Here is a 21774-nt window from a genome sequence, read left to right as displayed (position 1 = left end):
CAGGCTGCGTTGCGGTGTCCTGTGTTCCCTGTTGCTGCTGCCGCCGACGCCTGTGAGAGGTAAGTCACCCCTTCCCCTTTATTTTTAACGCGGCTCCCCCATGGCAATCTGCCCCGGGGGAGCCGTGTTATTAATGCAGCACAGGTCCACCCTGCGCCCCCCACATTAGGGGGCATGCAGGAGAGGCGGCGAGCGGGGGACCGAAACTGCTCTGCCAGTGTTTTTTTACAACACGGCTCCCCCATGGCAGATTGCTGGAGCCCAGCAATCTGCCATGGGGGAGCTGCGTTATTAATGCAGCACCGGTCCCCCCTGCGCCCCTCTCCCTCTGCAACCCCCACATTAGGGGGCATGGAGGAGAGCAGGCGAGCGGGGGACCGAAACCGCTCTGCCGGTGCTGTATTAATAACGCAGCTCCCCCATGGCAGATTGCTGGGCTCCAGCAATCTACCATGGGGGAGCTGCGTTATTAATACAGCACCGGTCCTCCCTGCGCCCCTCTCCCTCTGCGACCCCCACATTAGGGGGCATGGAGGAGAGGAGGCAAGTAGTGGAGTACCTTTGCTGAAAATGTTGGGGGGGGGGGGGGGGGGGGGAACACGACATCTGATGAAGTTTCCCCAGCTAAATGAATGGGGATAAAATGGTGTGCCTGCGGTTGGCTATTGCAAAAATTGAACCCAATATTGACAGGCTGGCTGGTGAAAGGCAGGCCCACCCTTCACACTAGTTCCCCAGTATGCCACTGTCCAACTTCAAGTGACAGCATTGACAGTACTTTGTTGTACTTGAGAAACAAATTGTTACAGCACTTGCATAGTAAATGTTACTACAGGACAGCAATATTGGGTGTTTTCGTTTGTGTGAAATAAATATCCAACACTATTTTTAGTCAAGTCCTCTGTATTATAGCAAAATAATCAGAATGCTTTGTTCACAAATATTTTTCCTCGAATCCGATTTGAATCATTGCAAGCAATGATTTTGAAACAACGTGGTGTTTGGCATTCACTCCTTCGTTGGGGGCACCATTCTACTCCAGCGCGCGATAACCGTTCGCAACCGAGTACAATTTTGGAGTCCATGTGTATAGGGGGGGCCTGGGCCGGAGAAATTTTTCTTAGGGGGGCTCGGGGTTAAAAAGTTTGAAGACCACTGGCTTAAATAGACAATTTCTAAATGTCCATAACTTTAAGGAAGCACTTAGAAACCTTCAGTGACACTACCTAAACTTGCTAAATGTGCCATAAATTACCACATGCTCCTTTTAGTTTCTACATCACAATTACTGAATTGTGCTAGATCACTGAAGTGTTTTGTGACGTTAATAGAGGGTGTGCTTAGGAAGGGAAAGCCAGTGTTGATGTCTCAGTATGCTTTTTGGAAATCCAGATGATCTGTTCAGTTTTTAATTGGAAGTCATGAACCATGCCCATTAAGAACCCTTTTCCCACACCAAGAAAAACACAGCTAGGAACCCATCAAACCACACAGCACAGAGATTACTCTGCATGTTTTCAGCCAACACGTCATGCTTCTCAGAGCCCGGAGACAAGGGGTCATTAAGCAAAATGTACAATCTCCTGTGTAGGACTTCAACAACGATGGATGAAGGACAAGGGTAAACATGTGTGGTACAAAGCAACTGGCAACTAGGAAGAACGCAAACACGAGTTTCAGCCGATTCTAGAGCCAATGGCAATTAGTCTATAAGAGACCTCCAGTCTCCTGCAGCCCCCACTGTTTGACTTCAGCAACAATGACATTAAATGTGTACAATGTGGCTGAGATATCTTCATAACTATTTTCTCACCACCACAGAGGTGGATCAAAGACTGAAGCAGTTAATGTTAATGTTTCTATGTGTTTTTACATTGCAGTTTCGCTGCAGATTTTGTACTGTTTCTTTGCCACAAAAATGCACAGGGCTGGGGGTGACGTCCCCGCACCACCGCTTATAGCACCAACCGAATATTGCCTTACCCAACTCCCCTCCAGCATTTTGTGGCAAAAAAAAAATTGAGTTTATATCAAAATACATTTAAAAAAACTGTTACAAATATGCAGTTAAGAGACAGATTACAAATGTTATTATACTTGTTAAGCAAAGACTTGCATTAGTTTTGTCTATTGCTACTAATCATCGAAGAAAAGTATTACAAAGCCAGCCACAGGCCCCACTGATTGGCTAGGCGATCAGGTGACGAGATGTGTGACGTCACGTCTTAACTCCCTATGGGCGTCCATCCCGGGGTGTCCCACTAAACGGGCGAAACAGTAAATGTTTAAGACCAGCCTCTTTGCCTACAAGTCTTTTCCCTTTCTACCAGATGCACATGCTAGTACCCCTAGCTTACTAATTACTGTGCTGTCTCTGTGCACTGCAATACTCACCTATAATGGTTTCGCTACAGCTGATCCTCAACTCTCCCTACGATGTCTCCAATCAAGCTGCAACTTTCTCCTTCCCTATCCCCATCATAAAACTCACCATCTCCAAACTCCCACTACTCAATCTGACAGGGGGCAAAAATTCAAGTCGCAAGCTACTAGTCAGCCATAGAAAAGGCACTCATCACCACAATTCTCCACATAGACAAAGCACACCATTTCTTACTCACCAAGAGTCAAATTATACTAGCCATGGCTAGTGGCAAGTGTACATTTTGCGCCCTGCATCTCTCTCCCTCACCTACTTCCAACAAACAAAGCAGACAAGTAAACCATTACCCCCCCCCTAACAACTATTTACCTTGCTCACTCAAGACTCATCTTCTCCAGGGTTCGAAATTAAGGGGAGTTGGGGGCTATTTAGGTCCTGCTTCTAGCAAGGTAGAGTCTTGTTAGCTTGAAACCAACCGTTAAGAGGGGCTACTTTTGGCTCCTAGGGTTAACTGGTGCCTTCTAAACATGTAAATGTGATTAACTTTGAATATTTGAGAATGTTAATAAAGAAGAATTAGACACACTTTATACATTTAGACACTATTGTTCATGCAAAATTGACTCAAAAGGAGCATCTCTGGTAGCTACTGGTTCCCCTGCGCTAGCTCCTGCCTACAAGGTGATGCCCGACAGCCAGGAGCTGGTTTTAGCTCCTGCTCATCGAATCTCAATTTCGAACGCTGTTCTCTGCTGTTCTCTACTCTTCCTTACTGCATCAACTGAACATTTCACTCTGGAATGCTCAGTCAGTATGCAACAAAATGTCCTTCGTCACTGACTTCTTTTGACGCCAGCTCTCCAACCTACGATCTCCTTGTTATCACTGAAATCTGTATTTCTCCATCTGACACTGCCACCCTGGTGGCCATAAATGACTCCAAACTATCCTTCGTTCACTCTCTTTGTTCGAGTGGCTGAGGTGGAGGCCTTGGACAGCAACTCTCTTCCTGCCCCACAAATCTCAAGTGCCACATCCTCTCCTACCTCTTTTGAATTCACCATCTCTACTAATCGCTCCACCTCCCTCAGTTCACACCATCTCCATCTATCGCCTTCCTGGTCCCACTGGGCTAGTCTTTGATTAACTTGAGCAACCCCTTTTTTCTCTTTCCACTAAACATCGCTGCATTCTCTTAGGTGACTTTAACCTTCCCTCTCCAACCGTTCTCAGAAATCTGAACTTCAGTCTTTTCTTAATGACCATGCTCGCCACAATACAACAACCTTAACTCTTTGGAACTCTTATTCTCTGTCATGAATACTACTGTCACACCATACCTAGATGATCACTCCATTGTTTCCACCATCATCATCATCATCTCCTTTGCACTCTCTAACCTCCCTCTCCACTTGCTTCACCTTCTGCCCTGCCTCCCCTTCGCTCTGAACTACAGTTCCCTCTCCTCTTTCACTAACACTGCCTTCTCCAGCTTCAAATCCCTACTACATGACCCCTTTGCCTCTCACTTGCCACAGCTAACGTTCAACCCCAGGACTCAGCGTCCTTAACCTTGGGTCACCCCATTCATACGCTCTATCTGCACAGACTTGAGTCGACTGCTGTGCGAATGGAGGCGTACCCACTCGCGTTGGGGCCTGCAACTACCTCTCTACCCAGAACTTTCTGAAGTACTCTCTTGATGAGAGGAAAGGGAATTCTTCCTCACCCTCAATGACTGTCACTGCAACCATCCTTGTGGGCTACAGGGCACCCTTAACTCACTCCTCCGAAGCCGCCTCTTAAACCTATGACTATCAACTACACTCTCACAGCCAACATCCTAGCTGAATACTTTGCTACAAAAATTTCTAAAATTAAAGACTCTCCCCGGGCCTTCCTCACACTCCCCCCTCCTACATTCTACGTTCTGCCTAGTCTACCACCATCCTCTGTCTCCATCTCCAACTTTAGTCACAGTAATACTACAGAAGTCCTACCTCTATTGATAAAGGCTAACCTCCGTTATGCCCCATCAGACCCTTTTTCTCCTCAGCTACTTAAGCCCAATGCCCTTTACCTCACTGAATTCTTCAACCTGTCCTTTGACTCTGCTCGCAAACAGCCACAGACACTGATCTCCTAAAAAAGCAAGAGGCTGACCCAAACTTACCAGCTAGTTTTCGACCTGCGTTTCTCCTTCTGCACTACTCTAGAGTACTTAAAGGGTTACAAAGACACCTACAACCTTTGAGACGCCCTACAAGCAGGTTTCCGCTACCGTCACTTCACAGAAACTGCTCTCATGAAGGGCCCCAATTTCATCGCCTCTGCTAGGCTCTCCAACCTATCCTCTATCCTAATTCCCCTTGATACGTCTGCTGCCTTTGACATGATCGATCACTGATCTCCTTAATAATCTCTCTCTCTTCTTCGGATTTGTGTTCAAGCCCTTGCCTGGATTGAATCCTACCTCGCCAATCCTCTATCTCCCGGAACACCAACACTTCTCAACTCCCTTCTCTAACTGCTGGTGCTCTACAAGAATGTCTTGGGTCCTCTCCTCTTTACAATCTACACCTCTTCTCTTGGGGCACATCTCCTCCTTTGGATTCTCGTACCAACTCTTTGCGGACAACACCCAAATCTTTTTTCCTGACCTCTCCTCTGATTTCTATCAAAATGTCAAACTGTTCCTCTGCCATGAAATATCAGATGGCTTCTCACTCCATGATGTTAAACTCTACCAAAACTGAGACAGTCTTCTTCCCGGTCAAATACACTATCGCAACTCTTCCCCTGCCTATCCAGTTCCCACCAGCCACTCTCCCAATCTACTCTTCAGCTAGAAACCTCAGAGTCATCGATGACCCTTCTCACACCTTCTCTACTTTAATCTCCAAAACTGCAATGGCGGCTCACCTCAACCGGCTAAATATTAGGAAAATCGGACACCTCCCTTCCTTTCAACACTGCTAAGCATCTCTTAACCACACGTCTCTAAATTGGACTACTGTGCCAGCATCCTCTTTGGTCTCCCCAACTACACTTTCTGTCCTTATTAACTTCGCAAGCAGGCCTCTCTTTGAACCACCTCACTTCATACCTACTTCCCCTTACCGCCAACCAGCTGGATGGTTGACGATGCAAAACAGGGCCAGATTTAAATTTCTTCTCCTGGTTCACTCATCTATACATGGTAAGGCACTGCCCTATCATCTACAAGCCTTCTCATAACCTCAGCTTTGCCTCATCAACTACCCGTGTCGCACCTCCCTGTGCTACCCGTCTTTTTAGCTCTATCTTCTTGCACCACTTGAATGGAATTCTCTTCCCCCGGACATCTGAGAAACATTCTGCTGTGATTTGTTCAAAACCACAATAAAAGCATACCATCTTGACTCAATTACCCTCTTAACCTATCTCTCATCTGCCTTCAAGCTAACATTCTCCCTCGCCTCTAACCTACCTCTATCGCACACTATCTTTGCCTCCACTCTAGCACTTCACCCGTCACGGTCACATCCCCAACAGCAGGCCATACCACCTACCTTCACTTAAGAATGTCTAATGTTGATTGTCCCTAATCTACAGTCCACCCATGCATTGTGTCTGGTGACTGTTCCATTTACTCCCCTCCACGACCTGGTGAAAATTTCACTCAAACTCACCCCATTAAAAGTAGCTCACTGCTTCCCATCAAATCTGATATCTTATCTATGGTATGTGCTTTTGTGATCAAATGAACATTGTTCTTCCCTGTATATATAAAAAAAAAAAAATTCAAACTACACTGAGCAGACGCTCCAAGGCTGTGAATTTGCGACCACTTAGATGTTAAGACATTCCTGCACTACCCCATACCAGACTCAAGGCAATAGCAACATCTGGAGACCTGTGAGAGTTCAGAACATGATAATCTGCATATCACGTGAGATGCGCTGAGGATTTGAGCTTGAATTCAACTGATCTCTGAGAACTATTAAACTGCACTCATTCACAGCATTGCAAAACGCTAGATGGCCACCCGTGCGGGATAACAACCTCACTAGTGAATGTAATGTGGATCAGGCTGACACTTCCGAAAAAAAGAGGACCCTAACAAGAGTGAACATTTAAGGATAACCTACAACCCAAGAGAACCTCTTGCCATCATTTCCAAGACTGAAGTACTGAGACCCTAGGTGGTGAACCGAGACATTGAATATCAGGCAACTGAGCTATGCCTAAGGGTTGTGTGTGAAGCTGATCACACATCCCCCACCCACAATGTGACCGATTGCAGTGTGATCCTTACCTTCACTGCATGGACAGGCTGCAATGGTGTCGTCACAACCTTTTGGAGACTATTATGCGAGGGTCCAATTACTTTCTCTGGGAGTAGGGTGGCTTCCGGCATACTTATCTACCCGTGAAGCCTCAAAGGAAGGCGACGCCATATATTTTTGCCATGAGTTTCATTTTAAGGCAATCGAAATAAACATTTTAATGGTTTTTGATTGTTTGCTGTGAGGGCGTTTCCAATGAAATCTATGGAGAGCATGGGGCTGGTCCAGGGAGGACGACACCTTACAAACAAGGATAAGTTCAGCAGCATTCTATAGGCCGATCCTAATAGGGAAAAACGGTTGTAGGGCATTTTAGGTCGGCATCTCGCACCAGGGGTGGGAGGCATTTCAGCCTATATTACATAAAGTGTACACTCCGGGCGACCGTCCCACGGAGCGGGCATCTTGTGATCTACACCTCTTCCGCCAGATGAAGGTGGGTGGTGGGGTTATAATTATGTACGGTTAGCAGAGAATTGCATATACCAGGCTTTCATTCCTCCGTCATTTGACCTTTTAGAGTTCTACTCTTTAATCGAACGAAATGGTGTAAAGTAAAAGCAAATCCCCAGACTGGTATAGGGTATTGCCGTAAGATGTGTTCTACTATAAAGCCCTCACAATGATAACAATATTTCTGAGGATATGGGCGTGATAAAAACCTTTCCCGGTGGTGGTAAAGGGGGTTGCTTCGTCGCACATCCCTTCGTAAGACGTTTGACACTTTTAACAAGATCTGTTGAGGGAGATGAGGGTATCACGGCTGAGATTTCCTACTTATCCTTCCATGATGACTCAGCAAGCACTCCCCGTCTCTGTCCTCCCCTCAATTTGCGCACTTACAGGGTATGTGTGAGCGGTCCGCAAACCTCCTTCCTTCCAGGGAGGCTGTACAGCTCGCCTGGCGCTGGACCCCCAGCCCAGAATTTCAGTCCCCCGCTTCCTTCCATCATGTTCAGCCGGGTATGAACAGTACAGGAAATGAACCTAGCGGTGCGACGGACACCGGAAGAGTTTGGGGAAACTGGTGTTACAAAAAATGCAGTTCCCCGTACAGCGCTTACGCCACTATACGTTTACCACGCATGCGCAGATCATTGGCCCGTGTTGCTACTGGGCTAGTGATTCGTTTCACCCGTCATAAATTCTTGCCTTTAACGTTTAACATGAGAAGGTTGTTAGTTAAGAATTGGGGCAGTCACACTGTTTGAGACCACACAAGTCTTGGTATTTTTATGTATGGCGTTAGTTAACCCGCCTTTTGGTAACATTGCCTTAAGTGGCACTACAAAATGATCGGGGCTCATCAAGGCGGCAGGGCCTACCGACAGGGTTCCTGCTGGCCCGTTAGGCCACGCCCTCCCCCCCTCACCTCCCAGCCGGCTCAATGGGCTACTGGCACCCCTAGGCAGCCTTTTGTAGAGATCAGCACTGCATTTATTTTCTATAGCATAGCTCTCAACCATTTGTGCTGCAAAGGCGGGTGAAATCACCCGATTTTGTTTTTGGCAGGTGAGAGGCCCATTGGAATGAATGGGCGTGCAGGAGGTTTGGCGGGTGATTCAGCCCTTTACAAGGCGGGTGACACCAGCAAAAAGCGTGTGAGTTGAGAGCTATGCTGTAGGCTTGCCTGGCAGGGGAAAGTACCTCACCTATTTAGCCTTAATGGTGGCGCTGGCCCTCGCCAGCTGGGGCAGGGGCAGTGCCACCATTAAGGCTGAAAGAGGGAGGCTGCTGGACACAAAGGCCTTTTTCTGAAAGACTGAAACTCCTGCGAATGCGCGGGAGCTTCAGAATTTAGAAAATAAGGCCCCTGCTTCCGGCAGCCTCACGTTTTCTCCATAATGGTGGCGCCGCCCACGGGCCTCTCTTGCTTGAAGGGATGTTTCGCAGGTGCCGTGCCACCATTATGGCTGAAAGGTATTTTTTTCTGAAGCCAGAAGCTCTCGCACACGAGCGAGAGCGGCAGGCTATAGAAAAAAAGCTTTTTCGTTTAGTGGCCAGGGTAGCCAGGGGAGAGTAGTGGGCCCTGGCAGGGCCCGCCTCAAAACGAGCCCCGGCAGGCCCCGGCCCACTTAATACCTGCCCACATTTGGAATACAAAAACCAGTGGATGAGGTCATTGCATCCCACCCCTTTTTCCCGAGTCCCCGCCCACCTTTTTGCAAGTTGGAGACTGGTAATCTAGTTTTTTAATAAATCAGGCAGAATCGGCAAGGTTGATTGAAATGATTGTGAAGTTAATGTTATGTCCTGGTCTGGGGCACCCAGACCAGGCGGACCAAGGCTGGGGGCACCCAGCCGACATGCTAGCGGCACCCAGCAGACCTCGGGCTGCGATCACGCAGCACACTTGTAGGAAGGGGTCACCCTGCATACATCAGGGGGCTCGACATGACATCTAGGCTGGGGGCACCCAGCACACAGCTCCAGACTGGGGGCACCCAGTCAGCCTGTGAGCACACAGGCTATTCCACGGCCTGGGGGCACCCAGGCTGACGACAGCAACCAACGCCGGTGTTGTCCAGCAGGGGCACCAACCTGTATGGGGTAGAGTTGCCCAGCAGGGGCACTGTCATGGTGGAGGGCAGGTCCTCACTTAACTACGCAGCACTGGCATGGTGCTGCACAATAAACACACAGCACTTCAGTTGCATACTCCAAGCCTGAATGAGTGGGAGACAGCCCATTCCTTTTTATTCAGTATCATCACGTGGCTACTGCCACGAGCTCCTGGGAGATACCATGCTCCCAGGAGTGGTGACCCATTAGACTCCTCCTTTTCCATGGGGAACAAACAAAATGACAAACATGCGGGTCATCAATGTCCCTTACGTTGATGCTATGACAGGTACACACCAACTTGGGTGACAAGGTTAGTGGCACGTTTGGGGGCTTCAAAACATTATACAAGGACCCTTTATTAGCCTGGGTGTGTGATGTCTAATGTCACTGAACGGCACCAATGAGAGTTCCTGGCACCACATAAAGCATTCCACACATACAGATGTTGGCATCTTTACATTGCCCACTGACTGGGCCATTTTAAGCAAGTCCATGTTTGCAGGCTCCCATCCTTCATGGTGATGTCTACGGTGTCCATCTTGCGCACTAGTGGAGTTGCAGGAGACCAGTTCATGCTTTTCACCAATAACAGTTCCGGACAGTCACGCCACAGTTCAAGTGCCGGCAAAGCCACACCTGAGGAGGCCCAGGAGCCACATCGGCCAAGTCCACAGTCTTGGGAGGGCACCAGTGGTGGGGTACTGGTGACAGGGCAGCAGGTCACTTGTTCCACTTCACTTTCCACCTGGGGGTGGCTGGCAGGGTGACCCTGGTGGGTGGGTGTCTAGGCGGCAGGCCTAGGAGGGCGCACAAGCACTCGTGAGAGCGGCAACCCTTCCTCTCTCCATTCTTCCTTCCCTTTTTTTTCTTTAAAGACCCCACCATTGGGCCCGGGGGTTTCCACAGGCCAATATGCTGCTCGCCCACCTAGATTACTTCCTTTACGTGTGGTTTTTTCCTTTCCCTCTCCATATCGCTTGCACACACTGTGAAACAGGGGCAGAGCCGCCATGTTTTTTTTTCTTTTCCTTTCACCCACTGAGGCCACGCGTCTTCAGGGAGGGCGCACGTATGCACTATCATATTTATTTCTTTGTCGTTTCATCGGCGTGCGGCCATTTATTATTTCTGTTCGGCCAGCTTCCATGTTGGAAGGCTCTATGTTGCCCCTTTTTTTTCATACACCCTTCAAGAGTCACCGCCGGGCCCGGGGATTGCACTGGGGGCTCTGATGGTACGGCAGCCAGCCCGTTACGTTGACAGGAGCACTCACCAGTCAGGGCAGGAACCACGGTGTGTGTGGCCTTCGCACACCCCCCTTCTGGTTCGTCTCTTCGCTCCGGATCGGAGGGGGGCGGGCACTCACCTCTCTCTTACCCCTGGCGAGCGGTGCCTCTTCTGGGGGGGAAACCCAACTCATCTTCGTTGCGGCCATGATTTTGGCGGGCATGCGTGGGGGAGGGGCAGCTCGCCTCTCCCACAGATTCAGAGGCTCCATATTCCACAGCCGACTCCCGGAGCGCCACAGCACAGCTGACCGCTCCGGTGCCCATAACGCGGTTCCAGTTTCTATAACGCGGCATGGCCGCACAGTGCATTCCTTCCCCGTGGGGTGGGAGGATTCCCTATCCTCTCTTCAACGGTGACTGCCGCCACTCCTCATTGAGCCTGACACAGACCCCAGCAGGGCCCAGCAAACAACGCCGGACAGCCACGGCGTCGGGCCGGCTCCTTCTCCTTCTGAAGGTGGCCAATGCACCATTCCACACAGCGGGGCACGGGGGCCCTGACTCCCTCATCGCCAATGTTATGTCCTGGTCACCCAGACCAGGCGGACCAAGGCTGGGGGCACCCAGCCGACATGCTGGGGGCACCCAGCACAGTTGTAGGCAGGGGTCACCCTGCATACGTCAGGGGGCCCGATGTGACATCTAGGCTGAGGGCACCCAGCACACAGCTCCAGACTGGGGGCACCCAGTCAGCCTGTGAGCACACAGGCTCTTCCATGGCCTGGGGGCACCCAGGCCGACGACAGCAACCAACGCTGGTGTTGTCCAGCAGGGGCACCGGCCTGTATAGGGTAGAGGTGCCCAGCAGGGGCTCTACCAGCCTGGCAGGCAGTCAGGATAGAAGGCGTTGGCCTGCAGGGGCACCGTCATGGTGGAGGGCAGGCCCTCACTTAACTACGCAGCACCGGCATGGTGCTGCGCAATAAACGCACAGCACTTCAGTTGCATACTACAAGCCTGAATGAGCGGGAGCCTTTTTATTCAGTATCGTCACGTGGCTACTGCCACGAGCTCCTGGGAGATACCATGCTCCTAGGAGGAGTGACCCATTACAGTTAAGACTAAGCAATTGAGGCAATATTGTTTTTTGTAAATAAAATAGCTGCAGTTTTCTTTTGAGTTGTTTGGCCTTTATTATACTGCAGAGCTGTTCTCCCATTTGCCGTTCTCACCTTCATTAACACCCTTTTGAGAGCCTAAACATTCCATTAGGGAGCCGGCCCCACCCTGAGAGCTGGGGATGTCTTCATTAGTTTTTGCAATTAGAGTGTCATCTGGCTGAATATTGGATAATGGCTCAGGTACTTGCCAGAGCAGTGTGGCCGCTGCGCTGCCCCTTGAGGTGTAGGAGTAGAAGGTGCTCTATTGTTATTGATAATGTTCGGCAGAGTGGGGGAGTGACTAATAACAATGCGCCCCATTAGCAAGTCTGGAAATGGATCAGAAACCTGATCTGCAGCTTTCCTTTCCATCAGCACAGAAGTGCCTTGCGTTGGGCCATCTGTAGTCGCCCTAAAAACCCTGAGACCCGGAGAAGAGCGTAAAAACCCTGAGTCTCCGGGTTAAACCCGGAGACGAGGCAGGTATGACCAAGAGGGGTAAATATGAGCTGTAGCAATGACATCCACCAATACAAGTATACAAATAACACTTACACTCAAGGTTTCTAGTTAAAATAATTATTTATTTAACGGTTGTTTTTAAATAAGCATTCTTTAAAAAGGCAATTCATTGTAACAATTCAAATACACTTAAAAATTACTTTTTCAAATAAAGCTAATGGATAATCTGTGGATGTGCTTCATACACTACTCCTACACCCTGAGGTGACTTCAATCACAAGGATAGTATTTGCATTTATATATCACACCAATACACTTTTCTAGCCTCGAGTTGCAGAAATGAAAGGGTTAGGGAAGTAAAAATATTAGAACAATTTCTCAGCAATTGTGAGGACAACTGAATCCTCCAATGAAGTCTAGATAAGCCTTTCCCAGCAGTACCAGTATACAACAAGCTACTACCTATGAGCGGCAAACAGTATCAAAGTCAGTGGATTTAGAAGAGTGCCTTTAGGGAGACAGGACAGCCAAAGTCATTTGGACACAGTCTATGGATCTGATGCACATCTTGGACACAAAGTCTTGCACAAAGTTAGAGAGTTCAGAAAATTCACTTGTAGGGTCACAAGCTGTTAAGCCTGTGAGAAGGGAGTTGTAATCAACTCGAAAAGGGTAAACCAATTCATTGCCAAGTGAGAAAAGCGCGGCTAAAGGCAATAAGGTAATTACCCCAAGCCTAAACAGTACCTCTGCTTAGAAGAAGTGTGGTCCAGCTGGATTTGGTCTTGCTACAGCGATGCAGGCCCTGGTTCGTGAGCCTCAGTCGTGGGGGCAAGAGGGAGGCCATCTGGAGGGCTCCTGTGGCAGTACTTGAAAAGGTCGTCGGCAGCTACAGACTCTTTTCGGTTCAGCAGCACTTAGCGGTTTCAGCGCTTAGCAGATAGCATGATGCGAAACAACAGACACAGGTTGGGCGTTCCTTGCTCCGTCGGTCCTGCACTGTGGTGAGGGGACTCTGGATCTGGAGGTCCTGTTTCTGGAAGGTCCTTAGAGGCTCCTAGAGCTTTTCGCCGGATTCGTTCCACGGCAGACGTTGCACTCGACTATGGAAACACGACCCCTTGTATCAAGCTTCTGCAGCAACTGAGAGGCACAGCAAGTCGAGGAATGTGTACAAGAGGAGTTCATCTCGGGGTTAGTTGGTCCCACTCACCCAAGGGGAGAAGTCGTTCCAGAGGAGCTTCTCTGTCGAGGTGAAAAAGGAGGTCAGCACAGCAGCAGGGCTTCACCGTTCAATTCAAAGGTCCAGGAAGTTGCAGCGAGCTTCGTTCACAGCTTCCTCGTCATATGTTTCTCCCAGTGGTCGACTCTGTCTGTAGTTCCTAAACCCTCGCCTTTCTTTTTTAAATTAAGTTTTCGATTATACAACACAAAAAAAATCAGAATAAATAAATCACCACCCATTTCTCTATTCCCCTCTAACTCCCAGCCCACCCCTGCTCTCCTACCCCCAAAACCCCCATGTACACTGAATTCTAACATTACATAAGAAATAGAAATCAAAGGATATATAGTATTTGCAGGTTCTGCGGGCAGTGTTGTTCCTTGAAGTCTCCATGCAGAAAGTTCAAAATCGGCGCCCATTCCGCTGAGAATGTAGCTTGGTCCCCTTGAATTGTATATGCAATCCACTCCACCGACACGAAGTTCCATAGTTTATAGTACCAATCTTTTATATATGGAGGATCTGACGACTTCCATTTTGAGCTATAACCAATAATCCAGCCAAATTAAGAAGATAAAATGCTTTCCTCTGATATTTGGGCCATTGTACATTGTCCTGTTGTGCCACACCCAAAAGGATTTCTACAAGAGGTCTTCCCGTCCCAACCCCAAAAATTACCTTCATGTTTCCTTGCACCTCTTCCCAAAACATTGACAGTTTAGGACATGACCACCAAAGATGCGCCCAGTCCCCTCTCTTGCCACATCCCCTCCAACACAATTCCAAAACCGTTGGGGCAATCTTAAGTAGCCTTTCTGGGGTGTAATGCCACCGGTACATAACTTTAACCCAAAATTCCCTGATCTGTATAGCTCTCGTCAATTTCAAGATGTCTAACCATAAGCAGGACCAAGTTTCTTCCAATGGCATACACCCCATGGTCTTTGCCCAAGCGAAATGAAATGTGGGGACTTTTAGTGAAGGTTAATCGTTTAGAAGCTTATATAATCTTGAAATCATGTGCCTCTCTCCGGGGCTAGAGGATACAAACAAGTCAAAAGATGTAAATGGTCTTAGTGCTGCCGACTTATTGGGCGGGACCAACAGCCAGTGGCGGTCTTGAAAATATTGGAAGCAATGCTTCTCGTGAAGAGCCAACTCCTCTTTACACAACCTAAAAGACGTAATCTGCTGATCTAAGAACATGTCCCGAAACTTTATGCATCCCACCCTTTCCCATTCAGGAAATTAACTAGCATGTAATCCCGGGGTAAAAGACGGGTAAATGGGGAGGGAAATTAAGCCATTCCATGTTGACGGATGGCTTTCTCCCACGAGTCCTCCACTACCCCTGTGATTATACTATGGTGTATATTTCTGGGTCTGTTCGATCAAAGTAACCATAATTTCTCCCCCATTCTGGGACCCACTATTGCTCTTTCCATCTGCATCCACCTTTTTCTTGTGTCTTCTTCAAACCAATCCTTAATAACCTGCAGCTGAGCTGCACGATAATACACTCTAAAATTAGGAAGACCCACCCCACCTCTATGCGGAGGGAGCATTAATGTGCTCAATGCTATCCTCGGGGGTTTATTATTCCATATATATTTTGAAATTGTCTTATGTAGCGTTCGGAAAAAGGAGGCTGGGATCTGGTTCGGGAGAGCTTGAAACAGATATAGCACATTGGGTAAAATCACCATTTTGATCGAGTTAATCCGCCCTAGCCACAACACTGTTAAGGGGCTCCTGGCCTGGAGCAGCCCCTGAATATTGTCTAGTAGGGCAGAAAGTTTGCAGAATATATATTGTCCAATGAACGAGGTATGTTCACTCCCAAAACCCGAATACTGTGATACATCCATCAAAGCTGTGTCTCCCTCATTGCTTTAGTTAGTTTTCCTTGTTTAAGACATAGGTTCAAGATTTCAGACATTGTAACATTAATTTTAAGACCCATGACTCTACCAAACTTTTCCAGATGAGCTAGTGCCACCGGTAACAAGCTACTCAGATTACTGATTGTTAAAAGCATGTCATCTGCATATGCCATCATCTTATGCATCTCTCCCCCAAAAGCTATACCTTCTACCAGCTCGGAATGTCTAGGTTGCACCAACATGGGGTTCTAGATACAGTGCATATAAAAGAGGTGACAGAGGGCAACCCTGTCTCGTACCACGGGATAAAGAGACCCTAGAGGAAAGTTTACCTTTTAATGAGCAATCTAGCCGAGGGATGCACATAGTTAGCCATGACCATCGTTAAATATTTAGATCTAAACCCCATGGTATGTAAAGTGTTAAAAAGAAAGGACCATTCTACCCGGTCGAGTTCCTTTTTGGCTTATCTTATCTTATCTTATCTTAACAGATTTTGTAAAGCGTGACATAAGCCAGAGGGCATCTTGGCGCTAACAAGAGGCAGGAATAAGAATGCAGAATTAGAACAAAAAGGTTTTATGGGCACGATGAAAAGCAATGTGACACTCGGTGCTGCGCAACAAGAACAGAAGTTGATTCCATGCTTTAGCAGCAGCCACTGAAAAAGCACAGCCACCAGTATGGGAAAGCCTGAACCTAGGAAGTTGTAAGGTCCGAAGCGGTCGAGCCGGGGTGTACAGTACAAATTTATTCTGAAGGAATTCTGCACCCAGACCATGAATGGCCCTATGCACAATGCAGAGTGCCTTAAACCTAAACTGCTTGGCAGGAAGCCAATTAAGTTGTCGCAGCAGCAGGGACATATGTGCTCCCCATGGAGGATGGAGAATGGCCCTAGCAGCCGAATTCTGCAAAAGCTGAAGACGGCGCAGAAGATATTCAGGGAGAGCCAAATAGAGGGCATTGCAGTAATCAATATTACTAATGAATGAGGCACATACAACTGGTGCATGGAACTTGGCCGGGATAAGCAGGAGAACCTTACGCAGAGTGCAAATTTAAAATAAATGGGCCTTTTGGCATACAGAGGAGACTTGATCAGCCATGGATAGGGAAGCAGAAAGCCTAACACCTAGATCCTTGACTGATGAAACCAGTTGGGGCAAGGGACCAAGACTCACTGGCCAGAACTCCAGGGTCCAGTGCAAGGATGGCATAGCAGATCCCATCACCAACACCTCGGTTTTTCCACTGTTGAGTTTAAGCCAATTTCCTGTCATCCACTCACCAATAGCTAACAGGCATTTCTTCAATTGGACAACCAATTCTGAATTGGAGATATTCAGTCGAACAATGATCTGGGTATCGTCGGTGTAAGAATAATAGAGCAAACCAAAAGTGTGAATTATAGCTAGAAGAGGGCAGATATAAAGATTAAACAAAATAAGAGAGAGGGAGGAGACCTGGGGGACGCCACAGAACAAAGATATAGCTCAGGAACAGAAAGGGGGCATAGAAACAGACTGAGTATGACCAGATCAGAAAGAGGAGAACCAAGCCAGAACATTGCCGGAGATACCTGCAGCGGAGAGCCGGGAGACCAGGGTGGGGTGTTCGATGGTATCAAATGCTGCTGATAAATCAAGTAGAATCAGAACACCAACCCCACCCTGGTCCACCAGGCGGGTCAAATCATACAGCACAGAACCCAGAACTGACTCGGTACCTCTACCAGGCCGAAATCTGGATTGATATGGGTCAAAGAAGTTAGAGGATTCAAGAAAGGTGCTAAGAAGAAGGGACACCAGTGATTCCATAAGCTTCATCAAGCGCGGAAGCTAGGAAATAGGCCGGAAATTGGACAAGACCATAGCTCTCAACTCACACGCTTTTGGCGGGTGTCACCCGCCTTTTAAAGGGCTGACTCACCCGCCAAGCCTCCTGCACGCCCATGCATTCCAATGGGCGTCTCACCCGCCAAAAACAAAATCGGGTGGTTTCACCCGCCTTTGCAACACAAATGGTTGAGAGCTATGCAAGACCGTAGGGTCAAGCCCCGGTTTCTTCAATAATGGAATGACCAAGGCATGCTTCAGGTTATCAGGGATGATACCTGAAACAAAGGAGTCGTTGACTGCATCTGTGAGATGGGTGACTATATCCCTGGAAATATTTCTGAGGACAGAAAGAGGAATCGAGTCTTCAGGGGACGCCGATTTAAGGCGCTCAAGTGCACTGAGCACTCTGTCCTACATAGCCAGGGGAAAAGATGACCACTGGGAAATCGGAGGAACAGAATCTACAGTCCCTGTACTCACAGGAAGATGCAATGCAGCGGGAGAATCAGAGGGAGCAATACCATCTTGTATAGTAACTATTTTCTCCTTAAAAAAGGTGGACAGTGAATTGCATAGATCCTGAGACACAGGGGCATCTGACTGCGGAGTTGCCTGTACCGCGAGAGACTTGACAATCTCGAATAAGGCCTTAGGCTGATTTATGGCCTGTTCAATGCTATTGCTAAAATAGAGCTGTTTTGCAGCTCTAATAGCTTTATGATATTGAAGAGTTGCATGCCGATAAAAGAGACTATGTTCAACTAGATACGCATGCCTCCATCTCCTTTCAGGTTGTCTCTTGCTAAGTTTAAGAGCTTTTAGCTCTGCGCAGAACCAAGGCTTGGAGCGCCGAGACCTGATAGGACAATGTTTACCAGGTACCATTCTATAAGCTACGGAAGTCAAGGTCTGCGAAAGAGTGGCCAAACTGAAATTAGTAGCAGTGGCCAACTCCATAAGAATAGCAGATGAGAGTTCTGGGAGGGAAACTTTGTGCCAGCCACGTTTGAGTGCAGACCGACGGAGACCAGACCCAGAGTGGGTCATTATCGGTACAGAGAAAGGTACCACCATATGGTCAGATCAGATAATGGGTAGTGCCGGAGCAACAGAAAGAGACGCAGGAGTCGCAAAGATAAAATCAAGAGTGTTTCCAAGACGGTGTGTGGGATAATCAACCAGTTGGGTGAGACCCAGATCTTCCATGGATAGCAGATATTGCTTAGCCAACGAGCCACCAGATTCACTAATAGGGAGATTAAAATCGGCCATAACAGCCAAGTTTGAATATTTGAAGCAGGGCAATCAGCCCAGGGAACTCCTCGCAAAACCTTCTGTCATAGCCAGGGAGGCGATACATCAAGAGTAAATATAAGGTACTAGAAGCAGATATGGACAGACCGACTAAGATCGCATCCATATATAAGTTATGCACCAATGGTAAAGCACAAGGTTTAAACTTGGATTTCGAGATCACAGCAACACCTCCACCTATCCGGGGGGTTCACGATTGCATCTAAGTATGGCATAATCAGGAGGAAGGAGGCTTCTAACGACACAAGTAACGCCAAATCCCCTTTCTTGTCCACCTTCTCAATTAAATGACTGATTAGTCATATATTATCGTGGGTTTGTCGCCCTTTAATAAATCCCGTCTGAACAGGATGTATAAGACTAGGCATCAGATCATTAAGCCGATTTACAAGGATTTCTGTTTATATTTTTGCATCAATATTCATGAGCGCAATCGGACGATACGAGCCACATATGGGTAAATCCTTCCCTGGCTTTGGGATTATAATTATTTGTGCCTCTTCCATTGATGCTGTAATTTTTCCGCTTCTATCAAAGGAGTTATAAAGTTCCGTTAGCCGGGGGGGGCCAAAGTAACACAGAACGTTTTATAAAAGGAGGCAGTATACCTGTCTGGATCCACGCTTTATCTGTTGGGAGATTAGATATAACTGACAAAACTTCTTCTTGAGTGATATCATTGTCTAAACTCACTCTATCTTCTTCTGAGATTCTTTCTAGTCAGGTCGCATCCAGGTAATTTTTTTGTGCAGACTGATTTGGAAAAACTGATTCATACAGCCGAGAATAGAATACTTGAAATTGAGCTATTATATATTCCGTCACCGTTACTTTCTTTCCCCTTGAGTCTTCCACCCCTTGAATTGTCTGAGATGCTAACTTCTGTTTTAGTTGTCTCGCCAACATTCTGTCCTGCTTTATTTGCTTCAACATAAAACCTCTGCTTTAGATATAATAAGCTTTTTTCTGCCTGTTTAGTATGTATTAGATCTAGTTTAACCTTTGCTGTTCGGTAAAAAGAATCGGGGGTGTGTCAGATTCCATTTGTTTTAGAGTTCCCTTACCTCAGCTTCCAACTCTATTTCCATGTTTCTTCTAAGCTTCCCCCTATATGCTTGTATCGCTATCAGCTCCCCTGCATGGTCGTCTTAAACGCGTCCCAGTCCATATCTATATCCAATTCCCCATTCAATTGGATTCCAAGTATTTCACAATTTTCCCCCTCTATATCTGTACATATGATCGGATCAGAGACCAACTCCTTCAGGATTTTCCAGCTCCAGAGCGTGGGTCTTATTACAGTAAAGTTAAAACCCATAGTCAGAGGGGCATGATCTGAGATGGTGATTGGATGTGTGTTAATCTGTGTCGCCTTCCCTATCAAACCTGTTGTAGCCCAAAAGTAGTCTATCCTGAAAAAGGACCTGTGAACGTGGGAAAAGAATGTATATGCCTGTCAATCTCCCTTCAAAGTAGGCCACATGTCCCTAAGCGTCAGCAGCTCAAATCTCTGTCTAAGAGCCAATGAAGGCGAGGGACGTACATGTGTAGCGTTAGAGCTTCTATCCCTAGAAGGGTCCCATACGATATTCAAATTTCCCATCACAATCATTTCTCCCTGACCAAACTATTCCAAATTAAACAAAGCTGACTTCAGGGACCCCTCTTGGCCTGTATTTGGAGCATACAAATATGCCAAGGTTAGAGTCATCAAGCACATCTGTACTACGATATATAAAAACGGACCCTCTTTATCATCCAAAACCTTCCTGATGGAGACCTGTGAGTTTGTCTTGAAAGCAATCAAAACCCCTGCAGTTTTCCCCTGTGCGTTAACCTGTCTAATTAATGGGTATTGCTTTATTTTTATCTTATGTCAGTCATGAAATCTAATACGCGTCTCCTGTAAGACTATAAAATCAGGCTGATGTATGCCCAACAATTGTTCCACTTTCCTCCTCTTTATAGGAGTATTCAGCCCTCTTATATTAAGTGTCTAGCAACTAAGGATAAAATCTTATCAGCACAACCTCCTGCTTAATGTGCTGCTCCCTCCAATTTTTTCTTTCCCCTAGATAATTGTTCAGCGTACAGCCCCCCCACTCCGCTCACAACTTCCCTCTCCACCCTCCAAACATTACTCTCCCACCCCCCCCCCCCAATAATTCCCCAACTTGTTCCCCATCTCCCTGGTGTACACCACCTTTACTATTCGTTCTTTGGACACCGTCCAAGGGGATGGTCTGTCACTTAAACCAGGGATGTGTGCAGGGTATCCTAAAACCCTTGTTTTTATCTTTATTGAGTACCAAGATGAGCAGTTAGCGTGCCCCTCCCCTTTCCACAAAACAAACCTAATCTGTGAAAAACATACCTTATATCACCTTAACCACAACAATCACATTGAGCTCTGCCCTTTAGTGTTCCGGAGGCTTCTCTGGTACTGAAGGCCCTTTCTGTTTTCTTGTCCGGGTCCACTGAACCGGCATCCATTCCTAGTGCCTAGGTCCCCATGGGGGCGTGCGCTTGCATCCCAGAGTTAGGAACTTGTTGATTTTCCAAGTCCAATCGCAAGATCTGGGCCCCTTCCTCTTTTGTTTTAATTCAGATTTGTTTGCCTTCCCAGGTAAAAAGAAGGCCAAAGGGGAAAGTCCATCTATATGGTATCTTGTGAGTTTGCAAATATTGCAGGATCCCCCTCATATCTCTTCTCCTTTGTAGCGTTCTTGGAGAGCGATCCTGATACAGTTGAATATCACTCCAATTAAGTGTGATTTGTGTCGCTTTCCTGGCTTCCCTGAGAATAAGCTCCTTCTGCAAATAATTTGTCAAGGCCACTAACGTGTCTCTAGGCTGAGCCCCCGGGTCTTGACGCTTCGGACCGACTGGGTGAATTCTGTCCATGGGAATAGCTGTTTCCTCTTCAGTATTTAGCGAATCCTTAAGGACCCCAGTGACCTCCTCTCTTCCTCTCTCAAAGCTTAGTCCGAGACTGATTCTGAAATATTCCATGTGCAAATATTGAAACGCCTGGGTCTGTTTTCCAAATCCTTACATTGCTGCTCCACATTATACGTTTTCTATGCTAATTGTTCCAGGAGCAACTCCGACTTCGAAGATTCCTGTGCCAGGTCTTGTAATGCCTGCTCGTTTGTATCTATTCTTTCCTCCAGAGATGCAATATCTTTTCTAATGTCTGCCACAGCAGATTTAAATTACGTGGTAAAATTGTCAAATTGTGTTTGCAATGAAGCCACCACCTTGTCCTGAAAAACCTACAAGCAGCACTCCATATCTTCTTTTGAGGCCGCCATCTCTGCGTCTAAGATGCGCTTTGTCCAGTTCGACCTTATGTTCCGATTTCTTCACAGGTCCACCCGACCT

The 21774-nt window shown here is 47.3% G+C and overlaps 1 protein-coding gene across 1 annotated transcript in view; it reads right to left on the bottom strand.

Annotated features, from left to right (window-relative positions):
* PSMB4 (proteasome 20S subunit beta 4) overlaps window positions 1–7752 on the bottom strand; it is a 47526-nt gene extending 39774 nt beyond the window's left edge. Inside the window, exon 1 of the mRNA XM_069650402.1 lies at window positions 7555–7752. Within this exon, the coding sequence (XP_069506503.1) occupies window positions 7555–7664 (110 nt within the window). The 5' untranslated portion in view covers window positions 7665–7752. The remainder of the gene's footprint in view (window positions 1–7554) is intronic.
* Window positions 7753–21774: the final 14022 nt, after the last annotated feature.

The sequence above is a fragment of the Ambystoma mexicanum genome, chromosome 1p (assembly GCF_040938575.1).
Source record: "Ambystoma mexicanum isolate Mex_15411 chromosome 1p, UKY_AmexF1_1, whole genome shotgun sequence".
Lineage (NCBI taxonomy): Eukaryota > Metazoa > Chordata > Amphibia > Caudata > Ambystomatidae > Ambystoma > Ambystoma mexicanum.
The sequence above is the reverse complement of the archived record's forward strand: the minus strand, read 5'-3'. Positions and strand labels throughout refer to the sequence as shown.